Source organism: Fusarium oxysporum, chromosome 15, assembly GCF_000149955.1.
Source record: "Fusarium oxysporum f. sp. lycopersici 4287 chromosome 15, whole genome shotgun sequence".
NCBI classification, from domain to species: Eukaryota; Fungi; Ascomycota; class Sordariomycetes; order Hypocreales; family Nectriaceae; genus Fusarium; species Fusarium oxysporum.
Window position 1 is genome coordinate 2,007,266 of NC_031000.1, and position 17,416 is coordinate 2,024,681.

Genomic DNA, 17,416 nt, shown 5'->3' on the forward strand with positions numbered 1-17,416 from the left:
CTCTATAATGGCTTATTGTAGACAGAAGCCAGCGTGCTAGCATAGCTTAGGACAGACATGGCTAGACCTAATAGGTACCTCTCCCAGATCAAAGTAGCAGTATTGCACCAATGCGCATATAGACAGTTACAAACTTATTCAAAGAACAACAAATTCTTTGCGAAGAACAACGCATACGAGGGTGGATTGTTACGGTTCCTCCTTCGAGAAAGCCTCTTGGAGTTGACTGAAGACTTGGAGCAGAAGATGGGAGAAAGCATGGAATAAGTCATGGCTTCATGTTTAGTATCAGCTGCAAGAGGCTTGACCAAGCATCAATCTCTCAGCCATGTCCTGGTCATTAGATATAGGAATCAATTAAACTCGATCTCATCAATACCACATGTGTCTGTTACCCGGGATGCGCCTCGCGACCTCACCGAAATCTCTCGGCGGTCGGGAAACAAGATTCCTGATAATGCTACTCTCCTAGGAAGAAAACATGGCAATCTAGAACCTTAAACTTTTTGGAAACTGCATTTGGAGCGGGCACTCATCAGGGTGCGTGACGTGGCATCTGTATCAGGCCATACATCGGGACACTGGTCTCTGCCACATAAGTAAAAACATGCCTGAATATTGTGTCATTAAATGCATTAAACCAACAAAAACGCCCAAACCTGCCACAGCCTTGTCTTGAATCTCGAGTTCTTAGCGATTACACTAGGGAATCGTATCATGTTGATTCTATCAATTGACTAGTATTACAGCTTGATTTGCTCGGCGAGCGTTTATCAGAATAAAGATCTGGTAGACACTTAATTCTGATCGGAACGGGATTTTGGCCAAACTACATGCATGTTGAGCATATTTCACCAAGTCTTGTTTGCTGATCATTGCCTAATATGCCTCTTCTCATCAGTTGATTGTTGCACAAAATTGTGAGACATTGACATTAGCGTTAACCAGTCTCGACGACTCACTTCTGTGTGTTGGTTGGCGAAAAAATGAGGCCTCCCACAAGGAAGAGGTTCTGGTCGCATATTGAACCAACAAGTGACGGCGGGCTGGAGAGCTACACAATGCGAATTTCTTTTTCCTTGCTTAATTACATTACGCTAGGGTAGCGGCCCAAGGTGAAGTACCTAGCCTTATAGGTGGCTAAGTTTCTAGAGGCAGCTGACCAAGCTAATCCACTCGAGTGGATGACCTGTATGATGTCTCAACATGTTGTAGGTGCCGGATACAAGCCGCACAAAAATGTTTCAGATTACTCTCTGCATCCCCACGGTGTCGGAGAAAGAGTTTCATAGTGCAGGCAGGAGACAGCGGCGAGGAAATTCTTGATATGTACCTGAATAGAGAGAGTAGAAGCACCTAGCAAAGGATAAACACAACAGGATTAACCCTATGATAAGTTGACTTCTCTGTATGTGTTTCGTTGGGATTTACCAGGATGAGATGTTTCCTCCTGTACAAAAATTGTTAGGGCGGCCAATCGGGAATCAAATCATGGTCTCAGGTGAAGAAGACCAGGCATGCAAATTGCACATTCGCATATGACATGAAAGTCACAGAGCTTGCTTCGCGTTGTTCCTTGATTTCGCTGAGAGACGAAGGTACAAGGGAATACGTATGCTGCACTTGCAAGTTGCAGCGGATTTTGTTGCTCCCATCGCTCAGCGTTTCAATGCAACATGTTGATTTTGGGCTTTCAAAGCGCGGGCGTGTGCTGCATCCAGTCCATTCAAAGCCCCGCTAGGCCTTGCCATTCACTTTTTAAGCATCATCCCATCCCACATAAATAATGAATCCAATTCACAACATTGGCCGACCGGTTGTCATTGGCAGCCATGAGTCGGGAAGTGAGGGTAAGACTCAATCAGGACGAGGCTGCAGATTTCTGCGGATCTTTTCTCCACCAACGCATCGAATCACATTGATAAGGCGGGACCCATCGGAACTTATCCCTGTCGACGTTGCCCAAAGTAGCGGGACGCATAGTTATGTTGGAGCCGGGCTTGATGGTGGCGAAGCGGTGCGTCCGTGCCCGAAGCCCCAACTGAAAAATTGAAACGCTTCCTCCTTCTGCACACGGAGGAGAAGAAATTGTTGGTCATATGTAACAATGGTTTACAAACGCCGATGGTGTGAGAGGCAACTGGCTCTGACATGCAAAACCCATCGGCGAGGAACGCCACACTCCAATAGCCTAAACGCGGAACTCCGGCAGAGCGAAGCTAGCGCAGTAAGCAAGGACCGTATTCAGGAGCTTCTTGAGCCCTATTGGTTTCCACTAAACGCCAGATACATGATAAGAGTCACTAGTGGGTTCTTAAAAAGCAAAAACCCTCCACTCCTGATGGTTTGGGAACATTTTATTTCAGCCGTTTATTATATGGACGCAAGGATGTGGCGTCGATGCCGTATTCTATCGCCCATTTATACACAGGCACCCTTATTTGTCTAGAACATTTTGGAATTTGTCGGTCTATCCATTTTGAACAAATGCCGCGTTAAGTCGTCAAAGAAGTCTTAATCATCGATCCTAGCTTATTACTCTTACCACCGTATCATTTGGTGCCATGGCGGGTCGAGAGTAGGCTGTTTACTGTAAATGTCAGTTCGAGCCTCTCCGCCACTTGAAACGGTACTGTCACGGATGAGACAGTAGCCGGCGATACGAGCCGTCCCCGTGTCATGGCAAGCCTGGGGCTGCTACAGTGGGATGCAATAAGTTTGAATCCAGGCTGAAGTACCAGCTGTTGTAATCAAGCTCCCGTATACACTGCTTTAGCTTGATAAAGGAAGTGCTAAGCTGTATCGGGCAAAAGGCTATCCCGATTGGGGTATTGCTACGTAGGAAACTGGTCTTACCCCGGTTAGTCACTGAATGTGTACTTGAGTTTGGATTCAAACTTATTGCCCCCCACCGTACCAGCAAACGTGCAATATAGCCCAGGCCAGCAGCACTGGTGGATTATGAATGGAGGGATTCAGTCTCTACCGGGCCAGCCTAACTGTGAAAAGTGCCGGGATTAATGTCATCAAATGAGATATAATGCCCGGTCGTGGCGCCGCCATGACCGGGCATGACCAGGTAGCCGGGAACGCGCCTCATCTAAACCACTTTTAATATGGCTATCTGCCAGCCCTATCCAGTATCAAGCAAACCATCAGCCCGTCCCTCGTTACATTTCTCATTCTCTTCTAGCCACTCCATCATCGACCAAAACTGGCCAACACATGTTTTAAATATCTACGATGGAGTCCCTTTGCCAGGTTTATCCCCCCGATACTGTCTACGAGCCCCCTTCCTTGCTTCCATTTTCGCTACAGCTCGGCGGTAAGTTAATATACTGCACCTTATCGCTACTTCTCATGATTGCAACTATTGGTGGCAAGACTGTTTCCCTTGTCTGAAGGCTGGTTGACTCATTCAGATCAAGCATTCGGGGTTTGCAAAGCTCCGCTTCAGGAGTTGAATACCCAAAATATGAACCCGACCATCGTCTCTTCAGCCAAACGTGGGCCAGCTAGCGATTGTCAGTATGATGAACATGCAAAGAAGTCAAAGATTTCTCAAGCAAATCCTGAAGTAGACTCCATCAACTTGAGTTCTATCTTGTTATTACCGAGCCCTGGTATACAGATTGGCTCAAGCAGTTCGGCTACCATATCAGAGGATAAGCCGCATGCCGGCTTGCAGGCAATGCCAGTACTCGAGCAAAAGGCATTAGAAGAGTCTGTGCTTAACGCCTTTGAATACAGCGACAATGTTATCGTATTGGGAGAGAAAATATTCCCTGTACCGATAGGTAGCGAAATCAACAGTTTTCTCAAGTTCAAACGCGCCCACCCCAATTCGGGAGGAAAAGCTCATGTTCTCACATATCCCCAACGAGCCATGCCAACCTGTTGGAACGTGGCAGTCCAAAAGCCGTCAGATCGGACCTTGCTAGCCTTCTGTACGTCATACATGGTTTACTGCATTCGAAGCGCTTGTCCGACGATAGATAACCCAGAGTGTGTTCTGTATATCTAACGTTTTGTCTCCCATTAGATTGGTTTGCTATCTGCACTGGCAAAAGTTTTATACACGAAACGAATCCATGGCTTGACTTTATTACATTCCAAAATAGTCCGGGAATCCGATCGGCTATTCTATGCCTTGCTGCTGTGCATCTTCACGACCATACCCCGGACAAAGAAAATGGGGATCGAGTGATCCACAACCATGCATTCGGCTATCGAGCCATCCAATTACACAAGCGCACTGTTGCATACCTCCGCGACCTCCTTAACTGCAAGCAAGACGGATCATCTATCGAGATCTTATCATTACTGATAATTCTTTCCACTATAGATGTTAGTAATGAATTTCCTCCAATATGAACTACATACACTAATCGATTAGACCCTCCGGATCGAGCATCAAACGAAGGCTCCTTTTGAGCCAGCATGGTATCAGGGATTAAGGCTGGCGGAAAAGTACCTCGATAAAATGGGGCAGAAATCCGCTTTCTTGGAGGAAGAAAGCTGGAATCAGAAGATTCCAAAGCGTATAAGAGACACCTTGCCGTTTAACTTTAGGGTGTCGCCACCGACGAGCCCTCAGCACCCCCAGCCGACAAGCCTTCACATCTCTCAGGCCGTCTTGGTTGCCCGGGGAATCATCCTCACGCAGGTAACGTCGAAACTTCCACAGCCAGAAAGGTTTGTTCCAATAGAGGAAAGCCATCGATTTAGCTGGTTGTTACAGGCTTCATCTGAGGATGTCTGGACGATCCATGGAGGATGCGGCACTTCACCGAAACTACTGCATATCATGAGTCAGATTAATTACTGTGCCACAAGGTTGCACCAGGATAACCGAAGTATTGTGGTGCCCCTAACAGCAAAGAAATTACTCCAGCTGCTATATGAGCTAAAATCCACCGAGTCGGCCGAGTCTGCTATTGACTCAACCACAAAGGTGATCGAACAAACAGCTTATGCTTGGCTTCTCACCGCGATCATCTATCTTCGATGCCGAGTGCAGAGGTATGGATGATTGTGTATAGATCGTTCTTCCAAATAGTTAAGCTAACCAGCTAATAGGTACCCCCCTAGTCACCGATATGTGAGAAGGCATTTAGAAGCCTTAGCCAAATGCATACAAGCAGTCCCGGCATCTGGCCTATTTTTCACGGCAAATGCCCCTATTCTGCCTGTATTCATACTTGGTTTATTATCCGTAAAGAATAGAGGAGTTGCGCAAGACTGGTTTGAGAGGGTACTTCAAGTGCCGGTTAGAAGTGTAAGCCATGTCTCTTAGTATATCTTACAAGATTCTTTTATGTCATGTGTTGATTTATATAAAGAATCATGGTTAACTTCCTTTAGACTGTTCCCCCTATCTACGAAGCTCTGAAGCGAACCTGGGAATGGAAACAGATATGGCCTTCAGCTAAAAACCTACCTCGTCTAATCCGAGAAAGAGAGCCTTGGTGGGAGAAGCTGGTTGATCGACTTCTTATTGAGGCGGGAGGCATGCTATGTTTTATGTAATTCAGGCTCAACTCTGTCGTCTTCCGTTAATAGCATTCTTAAAATTACCAAAATCATGAAGATACACATATAAATATCTTTGTTTCTTTGACTGGTATAAATAAAAAAGAGCGGCTAAGGGTAGCCCTAATATCCTACAGTGCCAGGCAAGTGCCACCATTAGATCAAGACGTGACACGCCAGTGGAGGCGGTAGTGTCTGGGCGATTTGTAAAGCCAATGATATATGCCACCCTAAAGGAAGAGGAAACCATACCTTGAAGCGAGGTTATTCGCCTATCATCTAAAGCAGGCTTCACAGTATGAAGCCCACAAGCTGTCTTGGGCCCAGCCGCGGGCGAGCGAAAGTTCATGAGTAATTGATCCAAAACAATATCAGTTATTCCACGGCGGATCCGAGTCGATGGAAGAAGGGTGCCAAGTCCGATCTCGACTAAAGCTTATCTCTTAAAGACCCCTATCGCTTGTAGGTTCTGGTGACGTGACAACCAGCCAACCAATTATCTAGGATTAGCTAAGCGATTGGTTTTGACCCCTGTTCACGCTCTAGCGCGGGCCCGTTTGGGGTCTCTAAGAGATACTCGATATGCGCTATACCTGTTTAGGCTACGCGATATAGTTGGAAGGAGTAAACATCATCATAAGAGAGCCCGGAAGAAGCCATAAATCTTAATAGATTGATCAGTAGGATGTCTGTGGCTGATAATGACCTGATATGGGCCTCCGGCAATTTGGTAGGCCATCCAGGGACTTTCCGGCTGCATGGTACTTTCCCATGCGTAACATCTCGGGGATCTTCCGGGGGAAATATCATAAAGGGCCCGTGCCCCACGTTGGACAGTGACCAACAGTATTTCCGGCAAATATAGACAACAAAAAGAGCGGGCTCTGCCGCGTATTAGTACCGACTACCAATCCTTGTCTCGGAAGGTATCCATTTGACCAGTACAGCCCTTCAGCGGGGTCGCGACAGGGGTGTAAAACCAATTAAAATGAATAACACTGACGGTACTTCTCCCTACATACTAATATATATGATGGTAAAAGTCCTAGCAGTTTTGGTTATTACAAAGAGCTACCTCACAGACTCGGCAGCCGTACCCGGTCTGCCTAGTACCCTGCACGTACTAACCTTGTGACTAAGCAAAGTGGGGGCGAGTGACCTCCTGAAGGGCTGTACCGCTTAAAGGGATAGGATGCATGCCGAATTGAATAGAGATCGCGGGAGGTGAAACGACCTTCTCCGCGGGATTAATAAATAAACAAAGATGCCTGGGACGGGACAGAATAGTGACTGGTCATTGTTCCTCGGAAATCTTTTACTTATCACAGGAGCTTGGCGCCTGTTCAAGGTCCCTGGTAGAGTGGCTGGGGCTGGAATGGAGAAAACAAGCATTATTCAAGTCTAGACAGTCAGGGCGTGTTAGTAGATAATGGCCATTACCCCTGCAAATTCGCTAGCGGCAAGCTGCCCCCTTGTTAACCGGACTTGAGCTCCGTGTATTCATCCTTGTCAGGCCAACTTCACCGAGATCAACGATGGTTAGCGAGTAAACTTGCCACGGGGCCACTAATTGACCCACTCTTGATGCGTGACAATGGACTCTTCTCGACCCTTCACTCGTCCGTCAGGCGTCTTGTTCAAGGCTCCAATTCCAATACCCTGCCCATGTCCTCTCATGATGGGTGGTACAGTCCACCCTTGGGTTTCATCCCGCCTCTGCATCAACCTGGTAGTTGCCTATTATCCTTCCAAAAGTTCGGGGCCTGCGAAGTTTTGTGAAACATCAGTCTCGGAATTGTCAGTTGTGAAAACATCAGTCTCGGAATTGTCAGCATTGGTGGGAGACCCCCTGCCTGAAGCCCCATCTTCTTACTCAGAATCCCGGTTGCTGCAACTAGCCCTTGGCTGATCTAATCTGTCGGGGAAAGCCAGCGGGATAACTTGGTATTACCGGCGATGGCTGAAGCCGGAAGTATAACAGATTATCCTTCGAAAGTACTATCTGTGGCGTACCCTGGCCTTGAGACTTTCCTACCTTTGAAGGGCAGGTGGCTTTTTTTTCGTTACTGGCGCACCGAGACTTTTATTTGCTTTTGCTCCTCCTCGAGGAGCCTGTCCAATCATGGTAGCTTGTTTTATTGTCTTTCATTTCTTTCCTGCTGAAAAAATGAGGTGTCATACGAGCATTCAGCTGTAATCTTTACCAGGGCATCACCTGGGATTTTTGTATCTCTCTTCCGGTTCTCTTGCACTGTCTGCCGTTAATTGGATAGAACGTCAACAGATCCACAAAGGCATTGACCTTTTTCATCTCCGACCCTCCTGTAGCAAGTTCGCCAATCATTGTTGGAGGTTTCCTCTATTCAACCCAAGATATTGTTATGTGACTTGCGAGTATAGACTTTCTTTGGTGATGACCGCCTCCCTTTCTTACGCTGTTCCGAATCTCTGGTCCTATGACAGTCAGTGCCACCAGATGGTGGCTTATAAGTGCATGTCCTTGTCATAGATGTGTTCTCGCTTCACTGCTTCACTGTTCAGCACGGGCTGCTGAGCTAGTGCCGATCTTGACATCCTGTCAAGATCTTGCTGCTGGTGGGGGCTGCCAAGGAAAGGGGTTCTGCGATCGATCTGGGGCCGGCTCCCCGCGTCAAGCTGGGGAGCATCAGCGACAGGGGTATACAATCGACCTCGAATGAGGAGGCAATCTCTGCCCAAATTAGGTGATTCAATAAGTGGGCTCCCCGGTCACAGCGCACAGTGCTTTGAGGTTGACCTTATTTAGAAGCTATCAGCAGATTAGGATGGCTTTGCGGGCTGGTCGACCGTTTTGCTTACTCACAATTTGGCCGATGCCAGCCCCAACTAGGATGTTGACGCGACTTGTCACTTGTTTCGGACTCTAGGCGGGGCTGGAGTGGTTCAGCAAACTGAGACATTCAAAGTAAGCTCCGTCTATCTAGCAATCGCGCGATAACCGAAGAGCAACGAAGAAGAAGAGAATCACTTGATCCCATTCTCTTCCAGTAATCCTGGTCGCGCTGACACAAACAAAGCTGTTGGTTCCAGCGTCATCAAGCCTACCGTTGCTTTTTCCTTCACCAAATCAGGCCAAGAATTCTCAGACTACAGCTGGTGTGCGAGCTTACGATAAATTGGCTTAACTATTCAGACGAACATGCAGATACCGACAAACTGAGAGAAGAAGAAATTGCAACTGCACATGAGGCGGACAACAAAAATACAGTGTTTTTGACGCGCCCGTTTGATAGGTACCGCTATGGCACAACTCAGCTAAGATCAGCGGTGCAGGGACCCACAATCGGCCTGCTGGTGACCACTCTCTGTTGATGAAAAAGTGGAATCAAGTAAGACATCAATCTTTTGTGTCTGTCGCAAAAGAGTGCTCTCACCAACGTGGGCATTTTGACTTGAGGTCAAAGCCAGCCTAAGCATGATATCAGACATGTTCCTTCTGTCTCCTCCCTGGTCAGTCGTTTCGGTACACACCACTTTGCCTTACATGCTGGAACGATAAGGTACAAGTGCTTCACTCCAATCCCCGCCCAATACACATCACCATCTTATCAGGTTGTACAAGATTTCCTGAGAGCCTGCGAGAAATATTTACCTGGCTCGATTCGACTCGACTTTACCATCCTCTTCCAGCTTTTCTCTTTCTTCGTATGTCATCGGGAGCGCGAGTTTACCTAATCAACTCATCATCAGCATCCAAGGTTACAACATTCCGTCCATCGCCATCGCGATCCCGTCGACAGTTCAGTCGAAGCCCTCCCTGTCTAGTATGGATAGCCTATGGGAGAATACCTCGTCAGCTTCTATTCCCATGGTTAGCGTTTCGTCTTACCAATATCCATCACTGCCCCTGTCGACATTGAGATGGGTATGTCACCTCAAGGCTTTATGCCTTACCCCGTTCCTTCCCAACAGCTTTCTTCCTTGAGCATGTTTGATGCTCGTGATGCTCGGTCACCAAACCAAGGGCATGATCTGAGTATAAAAGGGGCATTCTCACCACCAACCGGTGATCCTTTACATCCTGCGGAAACAGATGAGCAACCACAACAAATGGGGAAGAAAAAGAGAAGCAAACTAGGCTATCTTCGCACTTCAGTGGCCTGTGGTAAGTGACAACCTTCCAACCTTCCCATGCATGAGTATATCTATCTAAACGTATGCCCTCAAGGTCACTGCCGGCGCCGAAAAATCAGATGTATCACGTCGTCCTCTGACGCGCAAGGTCGTTGTATTAATTGTATTCACTTGAGGAAGGAGTGCATTTATTTCCCAGTAGACCAAACATCTCCCGGCGACTCACGAGCAAAGAAAACGTCAAGATCTCCTGCAAAAGTAAAAGGAAACTCAGCGACATCTATTAGCAATCCAGTAAAGCAACCAAGGAAACCGAGGCCACCATTTAGCCCATCAACAAACACGTCAACACCTATTGCAGTTTCCACGACTATTGAAGTCATTAGGATGGAAGGGTTCCCGTCTGAAATGAGAGGTTCGTTAACGGTCTACGGCTGCGGGCTATTAATTAACAGTTAACTACAGCTTCGTCAGCATCACCAACGAATCAGAATCCTTTTGGAATAAGGGGCCAAGATCTCTCCAACTGGGTGCTTGCAGATGTTGACCAAAACTCAACTTCGAACACAGGAGAACTGAATCCAACGTGGCGAACGTATCCTTCGGAATCGCCCATGGGCACACAATTCTTACCGTTTGCGTCTGTACCGCCGTCTCCAGCTGGATGGGCAGTTGGAAGCTCAAAACCCACATCTCATGGGGACGTGGACCTTGCCTGTGTTCACTACGGGTCTCCGGTGCGAGTCATCCCGTATGAAAGGGAACCCATAGCCAGTCATACTCTCTCTCAATATCCTCTGATGGCCTCTAGCCGGCAATTTGAGCGGAGGCCATTTGCATTGTCTGATGTTTATATCACATCTATGAGTGGTGTAGTTGCTGGATTTGAAGCTGGCACTAGCTCCAATATAAACCCAGCCGTTCCTCTTTCAGCTGGAGCAGTGCCTCCAGCAGACTATACAGCGTCGGACCAGTCAAAACCACGTCCAGGCTACACTTTTACAAAGGGCCATGACGCTTATGCTGGTGGCTGGCCATCTGGACGCAATGGGCGAGGTCATCCATTACAGGTAGCCGGCCCCAGCCAGGCCCAGCCAGCAATTCAGTAATAATGGAGCAGCCTCACATTTACATTACACGCGATGATCATGGAGAAAGTTCTAGGACATATCTTGGGCGTAGTCTTCTTAGTGGGAGAAATGTATTCTAGACAGCGCTCATCATATGTCAACTCAATCAATCAATCACCCCAATCAAATCAATCAAATCTTCCCGAGCCACTAACCTACACTAGATAGTCGCAGATGGAAGTCTACTCCCAAATAGCGGGGGGATTAGCGGCAAAGCTAAGTATCTGTTATCGTGATCTAACGCATGACCCCACCGCGCATGCAATGTGGAACGCGTTTTCCAACCATGTCGCGCCATCAAAATAATCCCTTCTACACGTGGTTTTTATTCCATTTCACCAGTAGGATGTCGAACTCGCCTATCTCCCCGTCGCCAGCTGGCTTTCCGCCAACAACATTGACACATTGCCCTACACCTCCTTCCGTCTTCTCACGATTGTCTCAGCCTAAAACGGTCGCCAAGCAGTTGGAAGAAGCAGCCGTTGGAGCTTTACCTCCCAACCCGACCATTGAGAATCTGCCCAAAATTACCTGGAAGAACCGTCGCTTCGTCCAGGAGGATTTGTTAGCTCGAAAAGGTGCAAAGGGCAGGAATAGCTGGATTAGGTCGCACGGGCCCTTCCTAGTCGAGCTGAACTATCAGGATCTACCGATAGGTCACGTCTGGTGCTGCAATCGATGTGATATGAGAGGCGCAGCGGAGTTCTTTTCGGTGCAAGCCACGTCTTCCGCAGCGGACCATCTTCGAAAGTCTGTGCTTATCCCGTTCAATCTCTTTGACAAGATATCCAGCAGCTGACCGACCTGCGTAGAGCTCACCGGATCACCCCAGCCAGCCAGTCTAGTGAGCCAAGTCCTGGTAATGAAAGTGCCATTGATATTTATTCTGGTGCAACGCCCAAAAGACGTCGGCTTGAACAGAGCGCCATACCAAGGGCGAAAATAAAAGCCATCCAAGAACTAAGCGTCGGCTTCGTCATTGATAGCGATTGCCATTCACCATCTTTGAGCACAGTTTCCTTCGGAAGATCTTCAACCATTTCGACAGCGATTTAGTGGTCCACATGGCGTGGAGTGGTAGCTCTATCACTAGAGAGATACACCAGCTCTTTGAAGCGAATCGAGATACCAAGGCAGAGCTCTGTAACGCGTTGACAGCGTGCATATTAGCTTCGATCTCTGGGCGTCACCGAATCGCTTTGCAATCATGGCTGTATTTGCGCACTTTATCGATCAACTGGGGTATCAGAAGTCCCGTCTTCTGGCTTTGCGCCGTCAATCTGGTGCTCATAGTGGCGAGAATCTTGCCGGTTCTCTTGTCGACATCGTCCACGAATGGGAGATTGAAGGGCGAGTTGGCTGTGCCATCTCTGATTACATGGCGGCAAATGATACTTGTCTATACCACATGTACCAGCAGCTCGATCCATCGATGAGGCCTGTTGATATAAAGGCTCGCCGGATGCGATGCTACGGGCACACGCTCAATCATACTTGGGCATTGTAGAGTAGAGGGAGTTCTACCCACTTCTTTAGCCTACCCAGGTAGAGAAGTGGTCTCCTCTACCCTACCCGGGTAGAATGGGTAGAGAGTAGTGGGTAGATTGGTGGATAGACTATAAGGTAGGTAGGGAAGGCAGATGCCGCATATATGCTCAATTCTTTGTAATAAGCCACTTTATATTATGCATCCCAACCCTCCTCATCAAAAACAATATTCATTTCATCATCCATCTCCACAGCCTCTAGTATCATCGCTAGCTGCTCCTCCGAAGAGATGAACTTCCTCGCAAACCAGTTGCCCATGCACTCTAACCTCTGGAGGTTCTCTGACGATAACCTAAGCCTATCCTAGCTCTGCGTACGGCGTGCTCCCGAGGATTGTTGTTCTGGTTCAGCAGAGGAGGGTGCGATTGAGAGGATATTGATGGCCATACGGTGGAGACGAGGATAGCGCCGGCGTTGCTCTGGAGTTAACCACCACTGAAGAGGAGTTATCTTCAGAGCATCAATATCGATAGTTTTATCTTCAATAAACGCCATAAACATATCTTCATCCTCTTGCAAAGTAGGTTGAACTCTTAGACGACGTTTCAGCTGGTCTAATTCATTCTCTACCCTCTTCCTCGAGGATGGATGGCACGTATCGATATCAGCAACAGCAGCAGGGGCAGAGAGTGATTCATGAGGGAGATGCGCGTATTCCTTCTGCCAGATCGAATAAGCAGCATCGATAGTCTCTGACGCCACTCTTCAGGCCAGTTCTGAAGAAGGTAATGCTTCCACTTCGAGGGATCGAGAAGTATCGCGGCGGCGTATACTGGCGTTGACTCAACGAGGGAGTAGTATTTATCAAGGATAAACCAGCCCATCTCAATAGAATGAACCGTGCGGAGATCCTTCTCTGGGCCTGATTTATATAGCACCTATAAAACATTAGCTTCAAGCATTATCTTGACAAAGTAGGATAAACCTTCTGATCCTCAAAATAGGTGAGGATAGCATCCATCAGGGTAAGGCATTGGGATAATGAAGCCTCACTGCCTTCAACCCACAGTGTACCACTAGCAAATACAGAGAGAAACCTCTCCGTACGCTTAAGTTCCCAACAGGCGATACAGTAATGCAGGCTTTTATTTGAGGACTTCCCACTTCGATCAGATCTCTCCTTTGGTCTGAATTCAGGCTCCGAACCTCTTGCATATCGAAAAAAAGGTCCAGAATGAAGGTTTCTCGGAGGGGATCGAGGCAGTACTTGGAAGAGCACTAGAAGCAACACTGGGCGTCGGCAAGGAGAGGTTCAACATGGAAGGCGTTGTAGGGACGGTAGGAGATAATGAATGCTGTGAGAAAGACATGGTTAGAGGTATATATAATAAAGGTGGACTGCAAAACAATATCTTGCTGTGGATGATGCCGGTAGTAACAGGCAGGGAAGGAGATGAGGAGTAAGTTAATTCCTTGCAAAGGTTTCTAGGTACATATGTATAAAAAGAAGCGAACTACCTATTCAATGCAGTGCCAAGTAGGCTGCAGGCAGGCAGTAGTAGGCAGTAGCAGGCAGCATGTTTGGTAGCATATGAACTCACGTGAGAGGTCATAATATATTGAGCAGAATGAATGAAATTAGACGACTTGTCAAGGAATTCAGCATCCACAATCTTAATCATATCAGATGATAAGATCTAATTGACCAATCGGGAGTGGGTAAAGCTCTCCTTATAATGCCCAAGTATGCAAAAGACGGCCATATGCAGTCACGGCTTCGATAAAGCTAGTCCAAATGTGGGACTGAGAGCCTTTGAGAAAGGCCTTCTTGTTCGGATCGCTACTACCGATAACCAAGGAGTCCAAGCCTATATTCACAGTTTGTCGGTAAATTTATAGTAAGTTAATAGTAAAAAAAGGCGAGTCCTTACCAAATCCCGCCAGGATACCGCCTTCGTCGACAGTAACTGTGTTCTCGGGTTTGATCCATCCATACTCTCTTTCGCGGATATCGAAGTACCAATTGACGGCTATTGGAGTAAAGGAATTGAACCTCGATGCCTCCTGGCGCTTTCCTATCTTCGCCTTGGTAGTTGGATGGCGTTTCACGAATCTGGCTACCCAGTGTACACTGATAGGCTTTTCCCGACCTTGTTGTCGTAAAAGGGCAGCGACGGTGGCGCGAACTTGACTGTGAGACGGAGCATAGCCAAGAGCCTCTTGTCTGAGTACCCAGATGACTAATCTGGTCTCTTGGGTCTTTGATAACAGCTGGGCGGGATGGGTGACCTCGGACTTAGCTGGTAGACATCTTAAACGGTCTGAAAGAGTGGTCTGAGGCATGCCATGCTTCTGGGCAGATTAGTTTTGGGAGAGGCCGTTGTCCGTGACATCCAGCATGGCTTCAACAATTTCACTCTCAGTATAGAAGTCTCGGGGCATTTCAAAGCCAGTTTTGTGGCTTGAAGGTAGATGTAAGTCCGATGAAGGCTTGAGAAAGTAGTCGTAAGAAAGTCATCCATAGCGATTTTACATTGTTGGAATACGACCAAGCCACTTATGTAACCTACAAAGTTATGCCATAGTATTGAAGAACGGCAGATTCTCAACAGAACCAACTCCTGCACGTAAATACAACTTAAATACCAACCGAGCAATGAGTAATTGGCAAAAGCATTTTGTATGGGGAAATTTCATTTTTGCTTACTGGTGAAGGGGTCTTACCGGTGGAGGGGTACTGCATGGTACCGTCTACAGTAGGCTTGCTGCAAAACGTATTATGGCTTACTGTGCATAAACTTTGCTTTGTCGATATGTTCTTGAAGTATCTTGACATGTGAAAATTGGAAGGCTTTAGGGCAGAAACTCGATATAAAAACCTGTCAATCCGTCCACCATTGAACTGCGAATCTTACAAGTTCTATAAAGAAGGCATTCCTTTCCTACCCTTACACTCCTGACCGGCAAGACCCTCTGGCATACCAAAAACCAGAGCTTGGGACACTGGCGTGTGCACGGACGCTTGCACGGACTCGTGCGCGGATGCGTTTGGACATAGTACGGGGTAGGTACACTCTAAATGTTTAATTGGATATGAGCTCCCATGAAACCTGTGAAAGGCCACTACCGTTCGTTTTATAGAAAAGGGCAGCTGACTCCAGTAACCAGACTAATTTACCTCACCCAGCGAAGCAGCAGACATCTCGGACCTAACCAAAACCCAGGTCTACTCAAGTCTATTCTATAGATGCTCCTTACCTCATCCTTGTTCAACGAGCCGTTCAGTCTCTCGTTTTTCTTCCTCGCCTGTCGGATTCTATCGCAAATCGCTGCCAAAATCCGGCCATTGCCAAGCCTGCGCTGATAACCCACCAAACTTAAGCTTGACTTATCAGCCCAAGTGATCGACACTTGCCAAAGTTCGAGCGCCGATGTTATCTCAATTTCTCGACGGCATCTCACTTTTGGGACATTAACATGGACGGGCGTCGATACCTCGTTGCTAGAGACTTGGATGAGTTAAGCCATAGTGAGTGATTACAGTCCCCTTATCCTCATGCCTATCGACAGCCACTGAAGACTGTCCACAGTACTTCAGCTGGTCCCTCAAGGTAACAACTGCATCTATTGTAACGATGGCACAGAGCTCCAATGTCCTAAGTGCTCAGACGGCGAGAGCTGCCAATTTACCGTTCCCCTCGACTGTACCCAATGTGCTACATCCGTCTGCATGCAAGTTGAAGAGGCCGGATCTGACAAAGGCGGCGGCGGCCTAAACATTGGCGGCATTATTGGCGGTATCGCCGGTGGCATCGTTATGATTGCTGTCGCTACATGTCTAGTCTGGAGGTTCTATATCAGGCCTAAGAGGTCACAGACTCCCATATCTATGTACGTCGAAGACGTGGATCTTGTGCAAGGCTTCGAAAAGGATGCCCCCTCGAGGGGAACTCGTCCCCCATCGGCATGTACTGTTCATTCTATCGCTCCAACCGTCCTTACTCGAGCCTCCAATATTATCCAGATCGCCTACATCCCCGGTGTTACAAACCAAGTGACTCCGATGCCACCAAACGTTCTTCTTCCCCCCGTCCCTCCGATCCCCCTGCATCATGCCGAGGGCAACCGAGCCCAAGGAATCGACGATGAACATTTTGTCGTCCCTAGCGACCTTCAAGACTCGGCTTACCTGGGCCTATCTGGCTACTCAGACAGAACCTCATACGCTCGCTGGAGAGCTAGTTCTTATTGGGTTAGATCCTTGTGAGTGACCGCTTGGGAAGCTTCGCACAGTTGATGTCGCAGGGTAGGCATTAGTAATCTAGCTATATGCTTTTAAGTAACTCTGCGGGATGGAATACCCCGCACAAGAGATAACTTAAGAACAATCAATCAAAACATTTGCTGCTGCTCACCACATTTACTTTAACCCTTTAAGCACGCTCAGTGCGACAGTTGAGGGGATAACGTCGATGTGTTAAGGCCTCCACCTCACTATGGAAAGCTCAAACTTGACTGGCGTCGTTCAGAAGAAGCATTACCCCTGAAAGGCGATTTCTCATTAGGGAGGAAACAACTTAGTGGGGCGTCCGAGCGTCAGTATGAATGAATGAATGAATGAGTGTATTACGCCCGGGAGGATACGCCTCATAAGGCCTACAGCGTTGAACTTCGTGACATACTTTTCCGGACTTATGGTCCTAAGACCCGCAAACCTTCATCTGCGCCGACCCTTACGGCTTGCCACTCTCCTCAGGCTCGCTTGTCCCTGCGACAGACCTGATTGAAGGCCAACTTCTCCAAATGTTCAGCGTCCCATCTTCAGCGGCTGAAGCTTGGTCTGTCTATCAGAGGCTGTACTATGTTAGTTCTTATTATCTTGTTTGGTTTGTTAGTATGTTTTTTATGTCTGTGTAGCATCCAAACGGCCTGTGCTTATCGCAAACTTGATCGCTGCTCGCACTGCTGTCAAGTTCGGGCTCCACCTGTGCCTGTCCTCTGCTGTCTTGCCTCCCAGGAAGAATGAAAGATTACCCATCATTTCCCGGTTAACAATTCGCATGTGTTCTCGTTGCTCGTCCCACCGTGGACATCGGAAGAGGAAATGGTCGATTGTTTCTTCTTCCTGGCCACAGTCGCATGTGTCCGTCTCT

The 17,416-nt window shown here is 47.7% G+C and overlaps 4 protein-coding genes across 4 annotated transcripts; 3 read left to right on the forward strand and 1 right to left on the reverse strand.

The window, feature by feature from the left end:
• Positions 1 to 3,083: 3,083 nt before the first annotated feature.
• On the forward strand, positions 3,084 to 5,032 carry FOXG_15544 (uncharacterized protein; the record flags this gene model as incomplete). Its single annotated transcript, XM_018395643.1, has 4 exons — positions 3,084 to 3,325; positions 3,429 to 3,947; positions 4,043 to 4,347; positions 4,397 to 5,032. The coding sequence occupies exons 1-4, from the start codon at positions 3,244 to 3,246 to the stop codon at positions 5,030 to 5,032; spliced, it is 1,542 nt and encodes a 513-aa protein (XP_018255842.1). The 5' UTR covers positions 3,084 to 3,243.
• A 4,400-nt stretch (positions 5,033 to 9,432) lies between these two features.
• On the forward strand, positions 9,433 to 10,754 carry FOXG_22051 (uncharacterized protein; the record flags this gene model as incomplete). Its single annotated transcript, XM_018402433.1, has 3 exons — positions 9,433 to 9,676; positions 9,740 to 10,060; positions 10,111 to 10,754. The coding sequence occupies 3 exons, from the start codon at positions 9,433 to 9,435 to the stop codon at positions 10,752 to 10,754; spliced, it is 1,209 nt and encodes a 402-aa protein (XP_018255843.1).
• A 1,872-nt stretch (positions 10,755 to 12,626) lies between these two features.
• Positions 12,627 to 13,284, reverse strand: FOXG_22052 (uncharacterized protein; the record flags this gene model as incomplete). The annotated part of the gene is made up of 3 exons (XM_018402434.1): positions 12,627 to 12,983; positions 13,097 to 13,201; positions 13,249 to 13,284. 3 exons carry the CDS (start codon positions 13,282 to 13,284, stop codon positions 12,627 to 12,629), a joined length of 498 nt encoding a protein of 165 aa, XP_018255844.1.
• Positions 13,285 to 15,740: 2,456 nt separating this feature from the next.
• FOXG_15546 (uncharacterized protein) lies at positions 15,741 to 16,530 on the forward strand (the record flags this gene model as incomplete). The annotated part of the gene is made up of 2 exons (XM_018395644.1): positions 15,741 to 15,792; positions 15,854 to 16,530. The coding sequence occupies 2 exons, from the start codon at positions 15,741 to 15,743 to the stop codon at positions 16,528 to 16,530; spliced, it is 729 nt and encodes a 242-aa protein (XP_018255845.1).
• Between the last annotated feature and the right edge of the window lie 886 nt (positions 16,531 to 17,416).